The following is a 22055-nucleotide window of genomic DNA, read 5'->3' on the forward strand; positions in this document are numbered from 1 at the left end:
TTTTGAGAGGTTTTTGCTATAGGGCACATACGCTCACCAGAAAGACAGAGAGACAGAGACAGAAAGCGAGACATCACCCCCAGGGGAGATGGTCATGCCACAATCCCTTCTCCTCCATTCTCCTCTTGGGATCTTGTGCACGCACACACACGCACCCAGAGTGAGTTTAAGCCACCGGGTCCGGGACTCAAACTGTGGTCGACTACATGGGAGTCCAGTGACATAGCCATTACACTAACTGCTGGTCCCCTCATTCATTTTTGAAACTTCTACATTTTTTGTAGCAAAACGAATGCATATTTTAAAATTTTACCACATTTTTGACTCTCTGGCCTATAGTCTCTGCATTTATAAAACTAATAGCTTGATTTAATCGATCCCTTACGATCACATCTTCCGACGGTCTATGAATCATGACCAGTAGAAAGGTCACCCAAATGAGCAAAATACGTTAGTAAGGAAAACTATACATTGGTCCCAGTTCTATCACAAAAATAATGATGAGACTTTGCATAACTTTTCATGGACTCCGCTTCCTTATCAATAAAATGAAGGAATTGGATTAAACAGTGACCAAGGTCTTTTTGAGTTCAAATATTTCAATACTGCTCTGCAAAAAGAGGGCTTGCCTTTTGCTTTGTTTTTCCTTGTCCTTTTGCACTAGTTTTTAAAATGACGCATGCATCACGACACTTGTAAAAGGATCCGCTGCCCTTTTCCCTGGTCCTTCCCTTCTGGGGATGCTTCCTGCCATTCTTACCATCGGGGAATCCATCCCAGATTTCTAGCCGGTCATAGCGACAAAGCATCCCCCCTGGAGGATTTGTGTCAGGCTCCAGGTCGAAGCTTTCAAATTCCAGGATAATCTCTGACATCTTTGGCGCAAAGATAATATAAGTGCATTCAAGGCTGTTGGGGTATTTTTCAGGGAACCCGGGGGACTTGATCACTCCACTGGATGTGGTGTAGTTCTGGGAACATTCGGGACCTGTGAGTGAGAGAGAAAATAGAGGAAAGTGAAAATCTCACCAAGAAAGAACCTGGGCCCAGACAGGATATCTTTCTAATAAAAAGCCACCCTTACAACCACTGTCTTAATCATGTATTACTCAGCCTTTTCATATTAGTGACAGGTACAGAAAGTCAAGTTCAGATTTATTGCGTTCACCTTAGTTTTCCATTTGTGTGAAGCAATTTAAAGACTGCTGGTGCTACAAGGGAAAAAATGACAAACATAAAATCATGTGGGAACAATGAATGAGTAAGCTGCAGAAATCTTGACAGAACCCTAGAGAAATAATTATAGCCCCTTCAAGCTTAAATCTTTAAATCTTGAGGCTGACAGCTCTTTATTGGTGAAATAGAACATTTACAAAGGCGAGGGAGGGAATTCAGTGGAGGGAGTTTGGGTTTCAGATTCCTACACCAGTGACTCAGTAACTGCCAGATGTGACCTATGCCTCTTTGACAAACTAAATGTGAAAGGTAATTCGTACATGTACCCAGGGTGAGTGACTCATTCTGAGTGGTGTTGACACAGGTGTGCCGGTAAAGTGTGGCTGTTAGTGAGGGCACGATAAACCGTGATTACAGGCCATGAGGCTGGAAGTCACCTGATATCACTGTTGACACCCTAACCTTCCCCAAAGTATCAGATGCAGCACAGCAGGCCATTCGCAAATTGCTGGTTAATAGGTGTGTGTGTTTGTGTGTGTGATGTATATATTAATAACGTGTCGTTTTAATGACTGCTCAGTGTTATCAAGACTTCACGAATGATGGTGACTCGTGCTTAAATTGGTGAAGGGCATTCATGCATAGATCGCAGGTTAATCTGTGACTCTACGAATGGCCACGGTGTCAGTCCGTGGACCCCAGCACTGCAGAGAGGGCATTCACGACCTCACTAGACTGTTCACCTCAGCCGACACGGACACATTGCTCCGTCCCGCTTTCTCATCAGCACTGCCATGCCACACTAAGGCTCTCTACGGATCAGAGATGATTTGGCCCTTCGGAACCTCAGGATCCGATCTAGGGGTGCTCAATTCAACAGTTCTTTTCCTGCACCACTGTCTCTTGGACCTGCAGGCAGAGGTGATGGGCCCCCTCAGCGGGCATCAAGGATTCCATCCTAAATAAGGTGCTTTGTTGAGACTGCTCGTGACGGAATATTCTCCCAAAGCACTAAAGCACTACGGTAAATTACTAGACGTCAGTACACATGAAACTTAACTGGCAGGTCTCTATCCGGGTGGCTCAGGTAGGATGGCTGACGCTCCGTCTCTGCATCTAGAAGCCTATGGAAGCCGGCCGACTGTTTCCTCCCCGTGCTCATGACACAGGGGTGTACTTTTTACACGGGTGCGGCCCACCTGGCCCTCAGTGTTCTGACTGTTTAAAGAGCCCCAAACCTCCTCTGATGCAGTTCACCTTTCACCATGATGACCTCGAATGCTCTTCTACTTGATTCTGGTTAAAACGTTATCAGCATGTGGCATTTTGCCAGATCAATTCCAGGTAAAGCGATTAGGAAACGGGCTGTGCGGTGTATAATCCATTTCTGAATTACTCTGGTGGTTTCTGGAATGATACTGAGTATGCCGATTTGAGGCATTAATTTACAGAGATATTGGGAACTTTTTTGAATTTTATTTCCAAGACGTAGGAATAATGAATCCAGATACCTCCAATCTATGGGGGAAAAACATTTCTGTTGGATCTTTGCAAGGAAAAGAAAACAGCAAGGTTTAATTCAAATACCAATATTTTCTCCTTAAAAAAAAAATGGTTGGGACCAGCAGTTAGCATAATGGCTATGTCGCTGGACTCCCACGTAGTCGACCGCGGTTTGCGTCCCGACGCGGTGGCTTAAAACTCAAGCTGGGCGCGTGTGCGTGCGTGCCCAAGATCCCGAGAGGAGAATGGAGGAGAAGGGATTGCGGCGTGACCATCCCCCCTGGGGGGTGATTTCTCGCTTTCTATCTCTCTGTCTCTCTCTGTTTGTCTGGCAAGCACACGTGCCCTATAGAAAAAAAAAAGAAACAAAACCTTTCCAAAAAAAAAAAATCTGAGAGAAAAAAAATTACAAGAACTGAGAGAATACTCTCGAAAACCAAATAAATTTAAAAAAAAATTAATTTGCTATAGGGCACATGCATTTGCTGGAAAGAAAGAGAGGGAAAGACAGAGGAGGGAAGTTGGGAAAGGAACCCCCTGGGGAGCAGATGGCCATGCCAAAATCTCTTCTCCATTCCCCTCTTGGGATTCTGGGCACGCTCTCACACACTCCGGGCATGTTTTTTAAGCTGGTCGAGGTCCAGGACTTGAACCATGCAGTCGGCCCTGTGGGATTCAGCGGCCTTATCCCCACACTACCAGTTGGTCTCTGAATACATTTCAAATACATTTCAATGTTTTCGCTGTGACCTTGTCATGTCACACATTTTTGGGAGCGATGCTTGTTTTCTAGTGTATTTTGAGAAAGTGGGGCCATTACGTGGAGTAATGAAAGACGAGATAGAGCAACAGATCTGAACTCCAGACCTGCCTTGACCATGAGCCTGCGCTGTGTCCTTGGGTAGCTTATGAACCTTTCTGGTTCTCAAATCCCACGCATAGCAAATGGAAGTTGAGCTTTGTGATTTGAAAAAGAAATCCTCCTAACTTAAAAATTTTGCATTTCCCACTTTCTTCATTACACAGCAAACTTTGCTTTAATATGTATTTTTTTTACTTGCTGTACTCTAAGTTTACCGCAGCTGAACAAGCGCTCCCTTCCGAAAGGACAATGGCAAGAGAGGATCAAAGGGTTCCACGTGCATGCAGCACAAGAGATAGCAGGTGGGAGGGTAGAAGCCCGGGGTGTCCAGAGGTGGGGGAACCCTGCAGCGAGTGGTGCTCACCCCAGCAGGCAGCCAGAAAACGCCAAGTTTCAGACATTCTTTATAAGGTAGGACCCTGCATAACCCTAAGAATGGCACGTTTGGTTAATGACAAAAGGGATGGATGGGAGCATAGTTAAGAGGCTTTTTGGTATTTCTATTGAACACACAGACGCTTAATTACAGCTCATACATCAAGTGCCCAATTCTACTCTCACCTTCAGTGGCACTGTCCCCTCCCCCGCACAGAGACCCCGGGAGAATGGAGGCAGCTCTTTCCACATCTGGACCTAGGTGACCCTGGCCAAAGGGGACAGGGCAAGGCAATTGGTGGGAAGGCTTGGGTTTCCAGGAGAAAGTTCTTTAGGTAAAAGGGAATAATTGTAGGACTACTGACCTAAGGTTTTAACCTCTGGGAAGAGACTTGGAGAAGGGAAAGCAGGGCTCCTGGGGAGAGAACCCAGGAGGTCAGGGATGGCTCCAGAGGAATGAGGGAGGTGAGAGAGGTGGGGACTGGCCCTACTCACCTCAGGTGGAGAAGGACCTCCAGGAAAGCAGCCCCAGGGACTCAGGAATAGCCCGAATGTTTCTTGGAACTGAGACCTATTGCCCCCAAATCTCAAGGTCTGCAGGTGAAAGATTAATTTCCTGGTTGCATTAAACTGTAATTAGGATAATTCATGTTTTGAGGAGGCTTGAAATTGCTTATACCCTGAAGAAGTGCTGTATTTTCAAAAGAATGGATTAATGGATTTTAGAATATTAAATAATTTTTGAGGAAGAAACCTTCATGGTGTGTGTGCGTGTGCATAAATGTTCTGTATCAGGGATTCTTATGGGGTAAAGGGGAAGGAAAGACGTGCTCTTTGCATTCTTCAGGTGGCCCCCGTCTAGCTGGGAATGAAACATGCGGACATGAAAAACCTGAAAATATTAAGAAGAAACATATGGTAAGCGTGTTTGTATGTACACAGTAAGTTTGTATCTGTACTCCATAAATGGATATTGTTTGTGTAAGTGAACACATGTGTTCAGAGATAACATGGATATACAGAAGAAAAAGAGCAGGTTTAGGGATGGGAGGTGTTACAGAGGTGAAACCTGGGCCCACCCACATAGGAAGGTGCTGCTTTCACCTCCAGAGACCTCCTGAGTACACCAGGCACCAGGATGCCCATGATCAGGGCTGGCTGGACTGGGGATGGGTTGTGGCATCAAGACCCTGCTGGGAGTGCTAGCTCCCTGTCTTTCTTGGAAGAAATAAATAAATAAACTTAAAAAAAAATCAGATCAGTGAGGAAGAGCTCCCAGAGCTGGCTAGATTGCTAAGGAGGTAAGGGATCCACTGGAAGAAAGAAAAGACTGTGGATTTTGAAGGCACCACTTCTGTCTATAATCACGTTATAACAGCTTCTGTTTCACTGAACACATCTTCACTGGCTGGCTCTGGAACCCGGGCCGGGTTTCCATTTTGAGTGACGTTTGTAACAAGCCTGTGCTAGGTGCTTCCTGCATTTTCCAGAAGACGGAGTGGCTCTGAGCATGTGCAGAAGAGCCAGAGGCAGAATTACAGTTCAGATCCAGGTCTGCTGGACGGTGAGCAGTCACCACCCTAAAGCAGGAAGTGAGGCCATAGATTCATGGGAGGTGGGTAAGGGAGGGCAGCTGAGGTCCAGCCTTGAGCCAGACACCGAGTATCCACCAATGGAGCCATGGAGACCCCCTGGAACTGTCTACAGCCAGCAGCCGGATGCCTGTGTGAGAAGCTGGTGTGGGACCATGCAATCCGCGGGGAGCCCTAACTTGGGCCTACATGTGGATGGCAGCAGATCTCAAAGGACACTAACTCTTTGAGATCTTTGGATGAAAATTAGACAGAACTGGAAGCCATGTGGGATCCAAAGGGTCAAGAAGAAAAAGGCCAAGAGAGGGTGTCAAATCTCAGGACAGTGCTGGAGGGCAGGGCAGGGAAATTTCGGAACATCTGAGCCGCACAAATGTGGGGAGCTGAGTTCACTTGGAAGGAAGAAAAATGATCCCCAGTGACTTAGTGACAGTCTCTCTCTCTCCTCTTTCCTTTTTCAACCCTCTTTAGAGCTTTGAGAAACACTGAAGATGAAAAACTATTCCTTGTCTTCTGACACTTTTTGTCTTTGGTAGTGCTGCTTGTGAATAAGTGAGTGAATGTAACTGTGTGTGTGTGTACATACACATACGTGTAGAATATAATGATGTAAGTCAACCTCTTCCGCCACAAGCGATGTGTACATACATGGTCTTCTGTGTATACTGACGGCATGCGTGTGCTGTTAGCCATATGAAGGTGTTCTAAGTGTATGCTTAGATACGTTTCTGAAGAAAGTTCACTTCATCTGTCTGTATTTACACAGGAGCAGGGCCAGATAGCTTTGAAGACAATTTTTTAAAATGTATCTATTACCTCCATGAGTGTGAGAGTCAGGGAGAGAGAAAGAGAAAGCCAACATCACCATCCACTCTTGGCCTTCAGCCAGGCCCAATCATGGACAAGCATATGCCCAGTGTGGTGGGAGGAGGCCGCTGAACTTGAACTGGGATCCTCCGCAGTGGGACTGCCTTGCAGAGCAGAGCACCATATCACTACACCTCTTTTCATTATTCTCAGCTGTCACTAACCCAAGAGACTTTAAGTTTTTGAAATTGGTGTAGCAAGATTGTTTTTTTCTATTAAAACATGGCCTCGTGGTTCAAGTCTTGGATCCAGTGGCTTGAAAATCACACCAGGTACACGTGCATGTATGCCCAAAATTCCAGGAGGAGAAGGGATTATGGCGTGGCTATCCCCCCGGGGGGGTGAGTTCTCACTTTTTCTCTGTCTCTCTCCAACAAGCACATGTGTCCTATGGCAAAAACCTAAAAAACAAACTAAAATAATACAGTGCCACAAGTTTTTTTTTTTTTTCTCTCTAATATTCAAGGACAGTACATTCCAATTTGAGCTTCTGTCCTTGGAAAGGTCACATAAACATCCACATAAAGGTGTATATAACAAGAAAGCTGGTTTGACACATGAAAGGAATCTATAGATCGTGGTTCAAAACAGGGGCATACAGATAAAGCTACACTCTGTTTGTTGACTGATCTGGGTGTTTAACCCCTCAAGGTCTGGAGCCAATGAGCTGTCAGATTTTAGTCCATCCCAGTACATGCTCTTGAAACAGAAGAATGAAAATGCTTATAGCAGAGGGGGTAACTGATACTTTATTCTGAAGAGGAATGCCATTTAAATCACCTTTAATTTGTCTCTTCTGATAGTCTCTACCCAACTATCCTCTTACTAATAGAAGCCTCTTGTTCCCCTAGTACCTACCAAACAGTGAGGCTAGTGAACCACTTTGCTTTTCCTGGGACCTACTAGTTTTGAGTTTTGCAGTAAAATAAGGGACACAGAGTAGATCAAACTAAATATCGAAGAAGAAAGTCTTAACAAAGTTTTGTGGAGTGTATTCCCGTCAACACTGGTTAACACATCAGAAAGATGCCATTCTGATTCTTGATATACTTTTCTTTTTTCTATTTTAAAGGTACTTCCTTCACACAGCGTGCAATTTTCCTTTACTTAGAATATTTTCTGACATTTTCGTACTGGGAATGCGCACACACACTTTGTGGATGAAGACAAGCACTACCCACCCTGCCTTTCTTTTCAGCTTGTCTTTCAGGCACTCGCACGGTGTTGTGAGCATGCAGTCACACCTGTCCTCTGGCAAGTCACTCACCTCTCTTGAAAATTTCATAGCGTATGGAAAATCCTGCACCGTGGGTCTCATAGTCGGAGACAAATTTGATAAAAAGAAATGGCCCCGAAGACACCACAGGAGATGGGGCGATCTTCCCACAGAACTTGCCCCATAAACGTCCGTTTTCATTTTCCCCGTCGATGACCTCCACATAGTCATACCTGGCACGGAAACATGGAAGGAAGCATTAGGCCGGTGAGAAATGTCCTTTGAATTTCAGTCATTCCAAAACCAGCACCATCCACAGAGTCTGTGGGGGATAAGAAAGCGTGGTCGGCACTCACCACTGCATTCCACGCAAGGGGAAAATCCAGCACACGAAATCATTAAAATGGACCACATCATGTCTGGGTACATCATCTGGCAACACAGAACTATTAAGAATAATGGTGTCCATTATCCCAGCAGACAATGTCAGTTAGAGTAACCAATTAACAAGAAAAAGAAAAATCTCATGAGCACAATTCTCTATTATTAAATTGTGTTCCTTTGTCTGTGGTGGTGGGGTGTCAATACATAATGCTATGCATTCTTTTCAAACTGTGAAGTTCTTTTATGAATTCAAAATGTCTCCTTGGCTGGAGCTCCCACGAACAATGCTTTGATTTCTGTGAGCGACCCTCTAAACATATGGCCGCAGAATAATAAACAGATTCTTTACTATTTAACGCGATTCCAGCAAACTCCAGACTTCTTAGGAAAAACCCTCTCGGTATCCACGTCCAATGATTAAAACACAGATTATCTTTCCCCGAACTACAGTTGGATCATAAAAACGTCATTTCTCCAAAGGAAAAAGCTTACTTGAAAAGGGAAAGGAACTTGTTTCTATCCACCAGTCTGCTTCTTTTAAGGAATATATTGACAGTAGTTTGAAAAAGAAAGATGAAACATTTGAAAACAAAAAAGTGATGATTTTTTAAAAATTCAGGCTTAGCAAAGACACACTAGGGCACACATGATAAAGGAAGGGGCAATAAGAAAGTGCTTTAAAGAGTACACTGAGCTAATAGATACACTTGGCTTGTTTGGCTCTAATCTGTTTTTGAAAGAAAACCCTCAATGACATCAGCAATACACTAGTGTCTGCAGAAAAGTACGGCTTTTTCTTCATCTGGTGTTAGGTATTTCTTCGTATCCCTTTTTATTTAGCAAGTCATCTAGAAGCCAGAAGATCTTATTTGTCTTCCATTTTTCTTCCAGAACTGACATGAAAACATGACCATCTCTACATGTCAAAGCTTTATTTTATTTCTGTACTTAACTTAGTTCAAAAGTCCTGGGATACATCCATTTCCAAGAACGGCTAAAATATGGCAGTAACGTACACTGTATCTGGCAATTTAAAAGAGATCCAAGTGGGAGTGACCCTCACCGTGACCAATGTCATCCTTGGCAATCCCTTTTCAATCTACCCAGGACACATTACTTATGTGGACATAGTCTCACGAGACAACAGCCACGATGATATCACTCGTTAAAGTGGGCAGCTTAAGGCTCTCTACATTAAAAATGACATGACCTCATCAGTTAAAATTGTGTGCCAGCTTTGTGTATATCAAGAAGAAAATAAAGCTGACATTGACGGAACTAAGCACTAACGTATGTGAATTATCGTCCTCGCTGCATTTCCTCCGATATGGCTGAGGTTTCCAGTAGTAATCACTCGGCCAGCTAAGGTTGCCATCCTTTTGCAAAACTATGGAAATACACAGAGGAATTGTTCATTTCTCAATACTTTGGGAGATGCTTTGCATGTCAAAAGAAGACAAAGCAGGAGGAGGAGGAGGAGGAGAACGAGGAGGAGGAGGAAAGCATTCTGTTCAAAACCCTAACTAGCCTTTACAGTCAACCGGGGGCAGCTGGAAAGAACCTTGTCTCTGTATTCATTAAAGCCTCACAAGTTGGCGTTTATGGAGTAATTCTTTTTTATCTCTACTGCTTCACTGACAAGACAGGTCTGCATGTGTTGCCCACGCTTTCTCATAATTTAGCTGTGATTTTGAACTGTTGCCTGTGCTTGGCCTGGCGACTGTGCATCCCTGCTCTGCAATATAGGCTTTTTACTCGAATCTTGACATGGTCTGAATACTAAGTGGCCACGTCCAGTGCATGCTGCCTTCCAGGCACAATAAGAGAGATGGCAAGGCGCGCCGAAGGGCTAAGGGCACTCGGGGAGGAGACCGTTTTCCCAGGTGTTGGAGAACTCGGCTCATACAGCACTGCCGCACTGCAGCAGGGAGGGGAGCTGGCGTCTGAATCCACACATCCACCAATAGTAAACACTAGGCTCTCTTCTTGGCAACTGTAAAAGCTATTTTTAAAAGGGGGGCGTGGGGTGTGGGATTAGAATCCCTTCCCAGCAAGAGATAAATCATGGCGTAGTTTAGGTGCCAATTTTAGGAAACTGAAGTATTCACGGATACTATAGTTACATGTGTAAGCTGGAAGGCTGCTATCATCCTAGCACTTCCCTTCGGAGTCCCATCCAACGGGGCCCCCAAAGAGTGTCACAAGTAGCAGGTCTTGTACACACGTGGAGGTTGTATTGCGCGCAAGTAGCAAAGGCAGGCACTGCCAAGGAAGTTACGAAAGCAGCTTGCATCTCCCTCTGGGGTTGATACCAGTCCCACCCCATCGGTTTCTCGCTGGCAGACCTGGTGCCAGGAATGCAGCTGATGTGCCCGCATCTGTCCCTGGAGACGCTGTGTGTCACCACGGCAACGCACCCAGCCTGCCTTGGCCTCAGGCCCAGGATACTGAGTTTGCAAATTTCTCTCCCCAGCCGCCGTGCACTGCTCTGTTGCTGCTGCCAGCGTGGCAAACACCGCCTGGTTCCCAGTGTCCAGATCCTAGTCTCGGCACGCAGCAAGGCAGAGGTGGGCGTGAAGGCTCCCCTCTGGCTCTCATTCCCAGCTTCCTTGCTCGGGGAATGGCACCTGCAGAATCTAATTCCTAAGAGCTACAGGAGGGGTCAGACCGTTGACTCCTCCATCTGTTCAGGTCTCTACTCTGGAACAAGACTGCTCCAGGCGATAAGGGCCAGGTCTTGGTCCCAAGGGCACCACCTTCCATGTGGGGGCCTCTTTTTCTTCCTGCTCCCACTGTAGAAACAGGTCCCACTGAAGGAACAGTTCCCCCCAGACCTCACCCTCTCCACCTCTCATTCAGAAATGTAAACTGAATATGGACTTGTGAGATGTTCAGAAGACGACCAACCCCTCCACCCTTTAAGCACCTGCATCCCTTTTCTTCAGCTTTTGTTAAGCTTTCCCACTCTGCACTAGCAATGGCGAAGTGAGTGTTTGTTTCCTGGGACCCACTGCAAAATTCCCACCTCACCCTCCTGCAAGTCCCAGTTTCAGTGTGGGTGTGACACATGGATGGCTCCTGGCGAGTATGTCCCTGGCTTGAGAATCCAAGCTTTTGTTAAGCCGAAGGCCTCTTCGCTCACATACTTCCACGCTCACCCTGCTTAGGGAGATGTGGGTGGTGAAAACACCGTGGCTCATGGTAATAATCGTGTCAGGTTTCCCATAAGGGTGCTAAAAGAATCAAGGTCTCTTTCTAAGAATTCTTGAAAGGGTTACCTAGAGATTATTATCATTTTTTTCTTTTAAAAAGTTTGAATTATGGCTTTAGGAAAATGGCCAAGTAGGGGGAAAAGTGGTAGGAAATGAGAAACGCAGCCAGTCACGGGAGAGAGGCTTCCGAGGCGTGCAGGTCTGTGGTGCCGAGGTGCAGAGTGGGTGAATGGCCCTCTTGATGCGAGCCGGCTTTCTCCTGTGAGTGCCAGTGACCCCTGACTCTCCGTGGCAGAGCCTCGGCAGGGAGAAAGCTGATGCGCGGCCGAGCATTGTCTGGTACAGTGGGCTACTGTACCCAGCCCCTCCGGCTTCTGGACATTCTTGCAGTATTAGGGAAGGGGTTTTAGAGGGGCTGATGTCTTTTTAGTCTCCTTCCAGAAGGGTCTACGCCCCAGGGCATATACACATTAATAATGGAGACATTTGATACCTGACGTCATCAACCAGAATGAGGAATGATGCTGGCCTACATGATTTTCCCCTGCAAAAACGCGTTTCTGTGGCTCTTTAGTTTACTTTATGTAAGCATTCCGAGCTATCCCAGCTGAACCACCCATAAACCGTTGTGCTACTTTCCAAGAAGTGTCTTCCACGGTCCCCAGAAGAGCAGGTTTTCTCCCAACGTGGTAGAAGAGGATTCAGAAATAAAAATATACAATATTGCAACTAGGAAAAGCCAAATCAGCCCACGTCTGCGTTACCGAGTGATTTTACATGAGATTCAGCCCCGAATAGTTCTGGCGTGCACGAAATGCTCTAACGGAGAGGTATGAAATGTCCTGCAGGGTCAGACAGCAGTGCTCTGTAAGGCAGTCCCACATGGGAGGGTTCCTGGTTCAAGTCTAGAGACCTCCCTGAATACACAAGGCAGATACCCGCAGTGATATGGGGCTAGCTGAGGTTGGGGTGGACTGCAGTGTCAAGACCCTGTTTGGGTTATTCTCTCTTACTCTCTCCCTCTCGCTCATAGGAGATATCAATAGGTGTACAAAATTACTTCAAGAAGAAAGAAAAAATGATGACTTTATAATGGTCATAGCTTCGTATTTCATAAAATACTTTCTTAGAAATGGATTCTCAGGAAAGAACCTGAAGTAATGTCGAGTATTTATGTACATTCATATGGTGGAATATTATGCAGTCATTAAAAAACAGGTTCAACCAAAGTCATACAGAAAAAATGCTTATGACATAACAAGTAAAAATATAGTATAGTCTCAATTTATTCACACGCAGAAAGAACTAGAAATACCTGGAAGGAAGAACTAAGCTCTCAACAAGTGGTTTTCGTAGGTTGTGAGATGGTGTTCTTTATTCATTTATGTATTTTTAAAATACTTACAATGGGCACGTGTTCACTCAGAGAGGGCTAAAAGTTATTTTGAAAAGCACTAATTACTTATATATAAAGTAACGAGCCCATATTGTTTTGCCTCTTTAGCCAGAAAACACTATTTTTTATGATGTTTTATATGAGACTCTCTGTGGCTTTTTTTTTTTTAGTAACCAAAACATAAAACGATTGGATTTGATACCCTACTTTTTGCAATGCAGGCGGTGACTTCGCACTGTGCAGTCATTGCTGTGTGGCCAAGGCTCTCACGTGGGTTCTTTAACTTAGTCCCAAAAGGCAGGAGGCAGATACCGTCCCTAGAGGCGCCCAGAGCCTGAAGTCCCTGCCAGAGTGTCCTTGCCCAGAGAAACAGAGAGGCTAGCACTATGACCTGGCTGTTGTCTTCTTAGCTCCTGGACAATGGTCAAATGCCAAATTGCTTTCCTTTTTTTTTATTCAAGCCACTGAGGCCAGGATGTGAATCATCAGCTCACCATCAGCTGTGGGATCCAGTTCCCTTAACCACCAGGCTATGGGGCAGGCCCAAATCCCAAATCTCTACGAAAGTCATTCTAAATCTGTTCAGAATTTGAAATGTTATGCTATTGACAGAATATGGCTTTATTATATCATCAGATTCTCCTTTAAAGTTTGTTTCTAAGTTTATAAAGTATGTTTGTCCTTCTTTAAATAAAGTTCAGGGGCCAGCAGGTGGTGTGGCAGTTAAGGCGCTGGACTCCCATGTGGCTGGCTGCAATCTGAGTCCTGGACCTGGCAGCTTGCTTTCTCACTTTCCTGCTCTCCTCTTCCTCTCTCTGCTCAGATTTAAAAACAAAACAAAATAAATACAGTTAAAAAATGATTAAAATAAAGTTGTGTCAGTCATGTGACACAGGGGTTAAGCTCCAGAAAGCTGGATTCCACATGGCCAACTGCAGTTCATGTTCCAGACCCAGTGGCCTGAGAAATCTGCCGGGTGTATGTGCACGTGTGCCTAAAACACTGACAGGATGGCTAAAAACTAAAAAGGATTGCAGCATGACCACACCCCACTGGGAAGTGCTTTCTCTCTTTTGCTACAGTGTATGTGTGTGTGTGTGTGTGTGTGTGTGTGTGTGCTCACAGGAGAGACAGAGAGTGAGAGTGGGAAAGTGGGAAAACACCTCCTATAGGGGATGGCCACACCTCTTTTTTTTTCCATTTCTCCTTTTGGGATTTTGGGCACACATGCACACATGCCTGGTTTGTTTTTGTTTGTTTGTTTGTTTAATTTATTTTATAGGGTGTGTGTGCTCACCAGAGAGACAGAGAGAAAGCAAGAAATTACCCTCCGGGGGGGGATGGCCATACCACAATCCCCTCTCCTCCATTCTCCTCTCTGGATCCTGGGCACGCACGCACACACTAGCATGAGTTTTAAACCACCAGGTCTGGAGCTTGAACTGTGGCCCACCACATGGAAGTCCAGTGACGTAACCACTAAGCCATCTGTTGGTCCCAAACTGGCTTGTTTTTTAAGCCACCAGTCCAGGACTCTAACAGTACAGCTGGTCATGTGGAATCCAGCTACTTTAACCACCACACCACTGGCTAGCCCACGTTCTCTCCCTTGTGAGTGTACACACCTTCTCTCAATAAAAATAAATACAATGAAGTCATTTTCTTCCCTCCGTATGATTCATTCATTCATTTACCTATCTATCTTCCTATATTTACTCTGTGACTATTATAAGCAAGACCATGGGGTATTAGACTTAAAGAAATTACTATGATTATTTTTTAATTCCTGGAGGGTACAGGTACTCGTCAGAGAACAAAAGAGAAAGAGAAAGCACCCTCCAATCATGCCTCAATCACTTCACTTCCACTTCTCTATCCCACAAGGATTTGGGGCACCTGCATACACATATCTGGTGTGTTTTTCAACCCATCATGACCATGGCTGAGACTTGAACCATGGTCAGCCGTGGTTAACCACTATGCCGTGGGGCCTGCCTGCACACCAGGCTTTCATCCAGAACTCGCTGATATTTTTATGACACTTTCTAAACTTGGTCTTTACTTCCATTCTAGTGGCCCTTACAATGCACCCCACGGATCTAACTCTAAAGGTAGTATGAATCCTTCTACAACTGCTCATCAATCTTTTTTTTTTTTTTTTTTTTGGAGAGGTTTTTGCTATCGGGTGCATGCGCTCACCAGAAAGACAGAGAGAGACAGAGAGACAGAATGTGAGAAATCACCCCCCAGGGGGGATGGCCACACCACAATCCCTTCTCCTCCATTCTCCTCTCGGGATCTTGGGTACACACACATGCTCCTGGCATGAGTTTAAGCCGCCGGGTCTGGGACTCAAACCGCGGTCAACTACATGGGAGTCCAGTGACATAGCCATTACGCTAACTGCTGGTCCCTTGCTCATCAATCTTTACACTGAGTAATATGTCATCATCATCACAGGGATGATATGTCGACAAGGCATGAGGCGATGCTCTCTCTGTTGGAGTAACTACCTGTAACGTATTGGTCAGCCCACTCCTCACCCCATTCACTCGAGTAGGAGAGTGATTAGCAGCATTTCCATTTCCCACAATCTTATCACCCAAACTCAGCTTCCATCTTGCTTAGACCGCGGGGCCAAGGCTTGGCTGTCTGCATGGTTTCTAAGTGAGCACGAGTTCAGGGGTGACCTCCTGGGCCGGGTGGACCCGAGCTCAGGCGGAATAGCGTGAGGCTAAGGAGACCCAGGGACCTTCGCATCCACCGGGACTGCTGGATGCACTTCTGCCACACTCGCCCTCCTGCCGCCAACGCCCCGACTATAAACGGGAGGCCAGCCAGAACAATCTTTGCCCAGACTTCTGTGTGTTTGCTGTCATTCTCCTTCTCAAAGGCCCATGGGTTGTTATCTCAAGCTTGTCCACAGGCTCCCGGGCAAATTTCTTTTTTCTTTTCTTTTTTTTTGGGGGGCGGGGGGCGGGGAGAAGTTTTTGCTATAGGGCATTTGAGCTCGCCAGAAAGACAAAGAGACAGAGAGACAGAAAGCGAGGAATCACCCCCACAGGGGGTATGGCAGTGCCGCAATCTCTTCTCCATTCTCCTCTCGGGATCTTGGGCACGCGCACACATGCGCCTGGCGTGAGTTTAAACCATCGGGTCCGGGACTCAAACCGCAGCTGACTATATGGGAGTCCGGCGACACAGCCATTACACCACCTGCTGGTCCCCCAAGCAAATCTCTTCCAAGAAACTCCAACACCATGTAGTTCTCACAGCATGGGCCTCGGGTTACGTCCGGAAAAGGTTCTCATGAGTGTCACACTCCGTTGGCCAGTTCTTTAACATCACGTAGGTTGAAGCTCTCAAAGTTCTTGTACATTAAAAATGGAATCTTTAAAGCTTGTAATGTCTTAGGGTTATAATAACGACTAACAGTACCTTTACTGCAGCCGTAGAAAACTGAGGATGAACAGGTTAGCTAATAGGTTAGATCATAAATGTCAGATAAGAGAGTTTACAACCTCACAAAAGTGAAGAAAGCGAATATGAAAGAAAGAAGTTTGAGCCAACTGTGGTGGTGCAGCAGTAACACAATACTGCCCGTTACTAAAGCCGCGTGGGAAGGCCCCAGGTTCGCGTCCAGAGGGAGGTCTCTGTGTACATGCCAGGCATGCTTGTGTGCCCGTGATCCTGGCTGGCTGAGGGTGGGAGGAGGATCACAGCATGAGGACCCTATTAGAGTCTCTCTCTCTCATGGAAAAAAAATAAATAAAAGGGTCTTTTGTTTATTTGTTTGTTTAGTTTTGCTAGAGTAAAATTACAAGAGCTATTAAATGACTTTCACTATAGTAACGAGAAGGGATAATCAATAGTGTGAGGGAGTCTGAGGCTGCAGTGGGTCATGGCTGGTCAAGACCAACGTGAACAGAAATGAATTGGGCCAATAAACGCCTAGCAGATAGGAGACCACGAATCACCTACGGTGAAGCAATAAATGACCGCCGACATGCTGCCTTGAACAACGCATACTCCCAGCTCCCAGCTCCCAGCTCCCAGCTTGAGCAGTCGGGCAGGGACCTGGCCGACCTGGCAGGACTCTCCACTCAGGTTGCTCCAGGGTCGACATCGAGCCATCGGCCATACTGCGTTCTCATCTGGAGCACAGAATCCTTTGGAATCACACACTGTCATGGTGGCATTCCATTTCTGCCAGTTGCAGGCCTGCAGCCTCCGCTTCCTTGCTTGCTGTCAGCTGGGGCTTACTCCTAGGTTGGAGGCCCCAGCTGTGACCCTTGCCATGTGGCCCTCACCATTTTCAAAGCCAGCAACACAGACACTCCCTCATTTCAAATTCGCCTCATGCTTTCAAGCTCTCCAGTTGCTTTTAAGGGTTCCTCCAAATACACCCTGTCATCCAGGATAATCTCCTTTCCTGGGTCAGCTGATTCGGCGCCTTAGTTAAATCTGCAAAGTCCCTTTGCAGCAGCCCCCAGCTTAGAGTTTGAAGACTTGGGAGGAGGTGTGTGCACACGAGGGGCTGCAGTTCCTTGGGGCCCTCTGAGGATTCTACACGGACCAAGTTCTGGCAGGACACGTAGAGACCAGAAGCCACAACTGGCACCGAAGGCCGGAGGGACGGCCCCCTTCGATTGTCAGACAGAGCAATGAGCAGGGGCGTCCAGGGTGAGACCACGGGTAGCCTGGAGACTGAGGAGACCGTGGTTGGAGGTGTCATCCAGGCCGGGGTTTGAAAGCCCCAAACCTACAGGCACTGCTCAGCGTGAGAAGGAAAGCAGGGTTAGGGACTGAATCACACCCCAGATTAAGGCAACGGCAGAACTTTCAGTGTTGTGCAATGCACATGTCTAGAGACAGCAAAGTGATAATAGCTTAATTCAAAAATCAATTTAAAAAGAATTCTAAGCATGCGGTGTACAATACTGTTCAAACAGACAATTTTAATGGAAAATATTTGGAGGTTAAAATTCTTTCTGAGGAATTTCACTTCCTCATTAAAGTTTATTGACAAGGGAGATTCTCCCCCATGCCCCCCGAAAAAAACCTTCACGTGGGAAAATATTTCTCTGATTTAACTCAGATTATGAAACCCCAAGATGCGCTTTGAATGGGAGGGAAGGGATGTCTCCCTGAAAACGACGAGGTTACAGCAGTGACAGGCTTCCAGCTCAGACGTGCAGAGCTCCGTATTTATAGAAAATTCACATGCCTTTAATTACAATAAATTCAGTTCCCAAGTAAAACTGTGCCATCTGGAAGATATTAACATCATTTACAACTTGTTCGCCTCCCCATTTCATAGAAGATTTTTACTTCTTGCCAACTTTCCACCGTTCTCCAGGAAAAAAAAAATGCAAACTTTCATGGATTGTCTCAAGATGAGTTTATATGGCAAGTCAAGCCATCAAGACATGGCTGGGGGTGTTTTGGACACACTGACGTCTTTCTTATTTACTTTAAATCTTTATACTTTTAAGGCTCGTTTTTCTATAAAGAATATTGTCTTCTCTATTTTGTTTTAAAGTCACTAAGATTCTTAACACGGTCCAGGGAGATAGGCAGTTAAGAACTGGGTTCTGGAGCCAGCAGGTGGCATAGTGGTTAAGGTGCTGGACTCCCACATGGCTTAACAGAGTTGAGTCCTAAACCCAGGGCTTGAAACTCATGCTGGGAGTATGTGCGTGCATGCCCAAAATTACAAGAGGAGAATGGAAGAGAAAGGACTTTGGTGTGGCCGTCCCCCCAGGAAGTGATTTCTCACTTTCTGTCTCTCTATCTCTCTCTGTCTCTCGGGAGAGTCCATGAACCCTATAGCAAAAATAGGAGGAAAAAAAGAACTGGGTTCTGGCTCCTGCTTTGAGGCTTAGGAGCTGCTCGTTCCTATGCCTTTGATAAAAACAAAAGAATGCTTCTCTGCCAAGAATGGTCACCATCTTTGCCATCCCACAGAGCGAACGGGGGACAGTGGGGCATGGAGGTGACACCTGCCTGACATGGGCAGTCTCATCAGCCAAAACTGATGACTGCGATCGCATCAGCTTGTCCTCACACTCCGTCACTCACTAGTGGGCAGGTCACTTAACGTGCTTCAGTGAACCTCAGTTGTTTATGTGTAAATTGGACACAATGGTAACTTACAGAATCATAGGGAGGGTGAAAATAAATAATACATGCAATGATCTTTGTAGGGGCTCCATGGTCCCTTTCCAAGGGAGGCTGGAAAACGGAGAGAAGGAGAGACACAAAGAGAACTAAATGGAGCAGAGCTTTGCTTTCCAAAATGTCCATTACCCAGGCTGCAGGACAGGTGCAGCAGGACATGCAGCTGCTATCTCCTAGGGGAATCTACCAGGTAGAAGCTGACTATCCCTCAGGACCAGCAGGTGGCACAATAGTTACATTGCTAGACTCCCACATAGTTGACCACAGTTCCAGTCCCAATCCCAGTGGCTTGAAGATCACGCCAGGTGTGTGTGCGTGCGTGCCCAAAATCCCGAGAGGAGAATGGAGGAGAAGGGAATGCAACATGGCTGTCCCCCAACCCCCCACCCCGTCCCCAGGAAGTGATTTCTTGCTTTCTGTCTGTCTGTCTCTCCTGCGAGCAAGCACACACACCCTATAGCAAAAATCTCTCTTAAAAAAAAAAAAAAAAAGTAGACTACTTTTCAGAATATGGCCAACAACCGATACTCTGAAAAATACTACTTGGAATGGCAGTAGGTCTTGTCCCAATACCACTCTCGAAAACCAATCAGTTAAAGCCATTGTTACAGAGTTAAAAAAAGCAATTATATATACTGTAGAATATGTTTTGTTGTATTTTTTAAAAAATCATTAAATCCTATAAGTGTTTCCATTGACGTACCCTACTGATTTAATGATCTGCAGTAGGATTAGTGGGAAGTGCTGAACTTGCTCAAAAAGCCCCCTTAATTGGTGCGAGTGGAAGCTCCAGGGTGCAACTTTCAGTCCCGAAAAGGCGGTGACTATGGCTACAGCACCGGAAAATCATAATCCTCAAATTTTCCTTTGAATTCTTTGGAAAAAAAGAAGAAAAACAATAATTTTATTTTAGACGTATAGGGCCTCATTATGCTCATTTTAAGGGTTTAAAAAAACCCTCCTGATTAATTGGTAATTATTCAGTGGGGATCTAAGTAGTTAGCTAATGAGAACTTCAAGAACCAAAGACGGAAAATGCTATTTCTTCTTAAGTATTTTTTGTTTTGTTTTTTCTTAGTAATTGCTACAAAGTCTTTTCTGGGTCAAGCGAGGAGATTACTCCTTCTGGAACAGGGAAGTCCATTACCTGAAATGGCCAGCCACCTTTTCTTCAAAAGTGGAAAGCAAAATACGCTAAAGAAAAAATGGGTCTCCTAGAGCAGACCTCTCTTCTCTCAGTGACGCGGGAGTTAAAGAAAAGTTGAGCAGAATTTGAAAATGGGCAATGGGTGATGGCTCAAGTCAAAATTGTGATTTTTTCTGTTCAGTTGGCTCACTGTTTTACAAACTACAAACCACTAAGCTACCAGAACCAAGAAACAGCATCTTTTAGGTGCAGGCTTAGTGTATTTATGACGCTAGAATGGAATGCACATGAGAAAAATAGATCATGTCTTAGAGGGGTTGTCCTTCTCTTTAAGCCCTAATGTTTATTGAAAGCAGCATACTGTTCGCTGCAAATCATCTTTTGTGTCTGATGTGTTCATGCCTAGAGTATCTGTTCTCTTTCATGTGTTTTCAGTATTTGAAATTCTCTTAAGACAAAAGGTGGGAGTATTAGCTACAGAGTATGGAGCCTTGGATAGTCTCGCTGCCCTGGGACACATTCTGTACGTGGCCCAAATCAATTCGTAATGCAGTAAATAATGTATATAATAAGATATATAACTGTCGACGTACAACACTTCAAATGTCAGCTGGGCCCTTTTTTCTATGTTGCCATGATGCCAACTGGTTAAAAACAAAACATTCAGGGAATCATGTGGCCTAGCCACATGGCATTTCCTGCTTCTCTGGCTTGCCGCATGGACTGGGTACCTAATTGAGGGACAGCAAGCCTTGGCTATCTCTGCATCAGGTGCAAGCTCACAAGAGAAGAAAAGATTGTAATGAGCATGGTGGCCTCACGATTTATCCAGACCTTAAACAATCCTTGTGTGTTTGGGAGAAAGGAGAGCAGTGGCCATCAACAGGACCGGGGCACCCTCTCAGCTAAGTCTAGCCACCTGACCACATTGAGGGTCGACGGCTGCAGTGGGCTCCGTGGTTGGAGCAGGGATTTAACTCAACCATGAGCACATGTACCTGCCTTTGACCATCCAACGCGCTTCCCCATCCCAATCCGTCTTCACAACAAGCTTAACAGAAAGGAAGAGGGAGCACCGTAAAGCTAGCTCAACTAAATGTGGCTTAGCGCAAGCATTTCCAAATGCCGTCTTCTGCTCAGCGCAGCATAAGCTGAAGAAAGGGGACCAGCGATTAGCTTAATGGCTATGTCACTGGACTCCCATGTAGTTGATCAGGGTTCGAGTCCCAGACCTGGTGGCTTAAACTCACGCCGGGTGCATGTGTGTGTGTGTGCCCAAGATCCTGAGAGGAGAATGGAGGAGAAGGGATTGCAGAGTGGCCATCTCCCCTGGAGGGTGATTTCTCACTTTCTGTCTCTCTGTCTTTCTCTGTCTTTCTGGTGAGCGCACGCACCCTACCTTTGACCATCCAACGCGCTTCCCCATCCCAATCCGTCTTCACAACAAGCTTAACAGAAAGGAAGAGGGAGCACCGTAAAGCTAGCTCAACTAAATGTGGCTTAGCGCAAGCATTTCCAAATGCCGTCTTCTGCTCAGCGCAGCATAAGCTGAAGAAAGGGGACCAGCGATTAGCTTAATGGCTATGTCACTGGACTCCCATGTAGTTGATCAGGGTTCGAGTCCCAGACCTGGTGGCTTAAACTCACGCCGGGTGCATGTGTGTGTGTGTGCCCAAGATCCTGAGAGGAGAATGGAGGAGAAGGGATTGCAGAGTGGCCATCTCCCCTGGAGGGTGATTTCTCACTTTCTGTCTCTCTGTCTTTCTCTGTCTTTCTGGTGAGCGCACGCACCCTATAGCAAAAAACTCTCCAAAAAAAAAGAAGAAGAAGAAAAAAGAAAGGTGTAACAGTCCCTCCAGATAATACTAGAAACTCAGCTCAAAAGGCAGGAGAAGCAGGCACGGGGGCGAGAACGTCGTGCGTTACCTTCCTTACTCGGACTAATTATTCTGTAATATTAGAAGGAGATGATTTTCTATTTTTAACAAAAAAATCTCCACCAGAATATATAAAATAATTTAAATTTTCCCTATGTTTAAGCAGCCTAATGTTTAAATTCTTTTAATGTGGAAAGCGAAAGTCAACTGCATTTTATCTATTAATAAAAGTTTATTGAGAGAATTGATAGTGCAGATAAAGTCACAA

General features: G+C 45.6%; 1 protein-coding gene across 5 annotated transcripts in view; it reads right to left on the reverse strand.

Annotated features, from left to right (window-relative positions):
• NRP1 (neuropilin 1) overlaps window positions 1–22055 on the reverse strand; it is a 173449-nt gene that overhangs the window by 96410 nt on the left and 54984 nt on the right. For all 5 annotated transcript variants that reach the window (XM_014591504.1, XM_006158289.3, XM_006158287.3 and 2 more), the window contains exons 4-5: window positions 7643–7824; window positions 761–988 (exon numbers count right to left, since the gene is read on the reverse strand). In XM_014591504.1, coding sequence (XP_014446990.1) covers window positions 761–988; window positions 7643–7824 — 410 coding nt within the window. The remainder of the gene's footprint in view (window positions 1–760; window positions 989–7642; window positions 7825–22055) is intronic.

Source organism: Tupaia chinensis, unplaced genomic scaffold (assembly GCF_000334495.1).
Source record: "Tupaia chinensis unplaced genomic scaffold, TupChi_1.0 Scaffold000578_2, whole genome shotgun sequence".
Classification (NCBI taxonomy): Eukaryota; Metazoa; Chordata; class Mammalia; order Scandentia; family Tupaiidae; genus Tupaia; species Tupaia belangeri.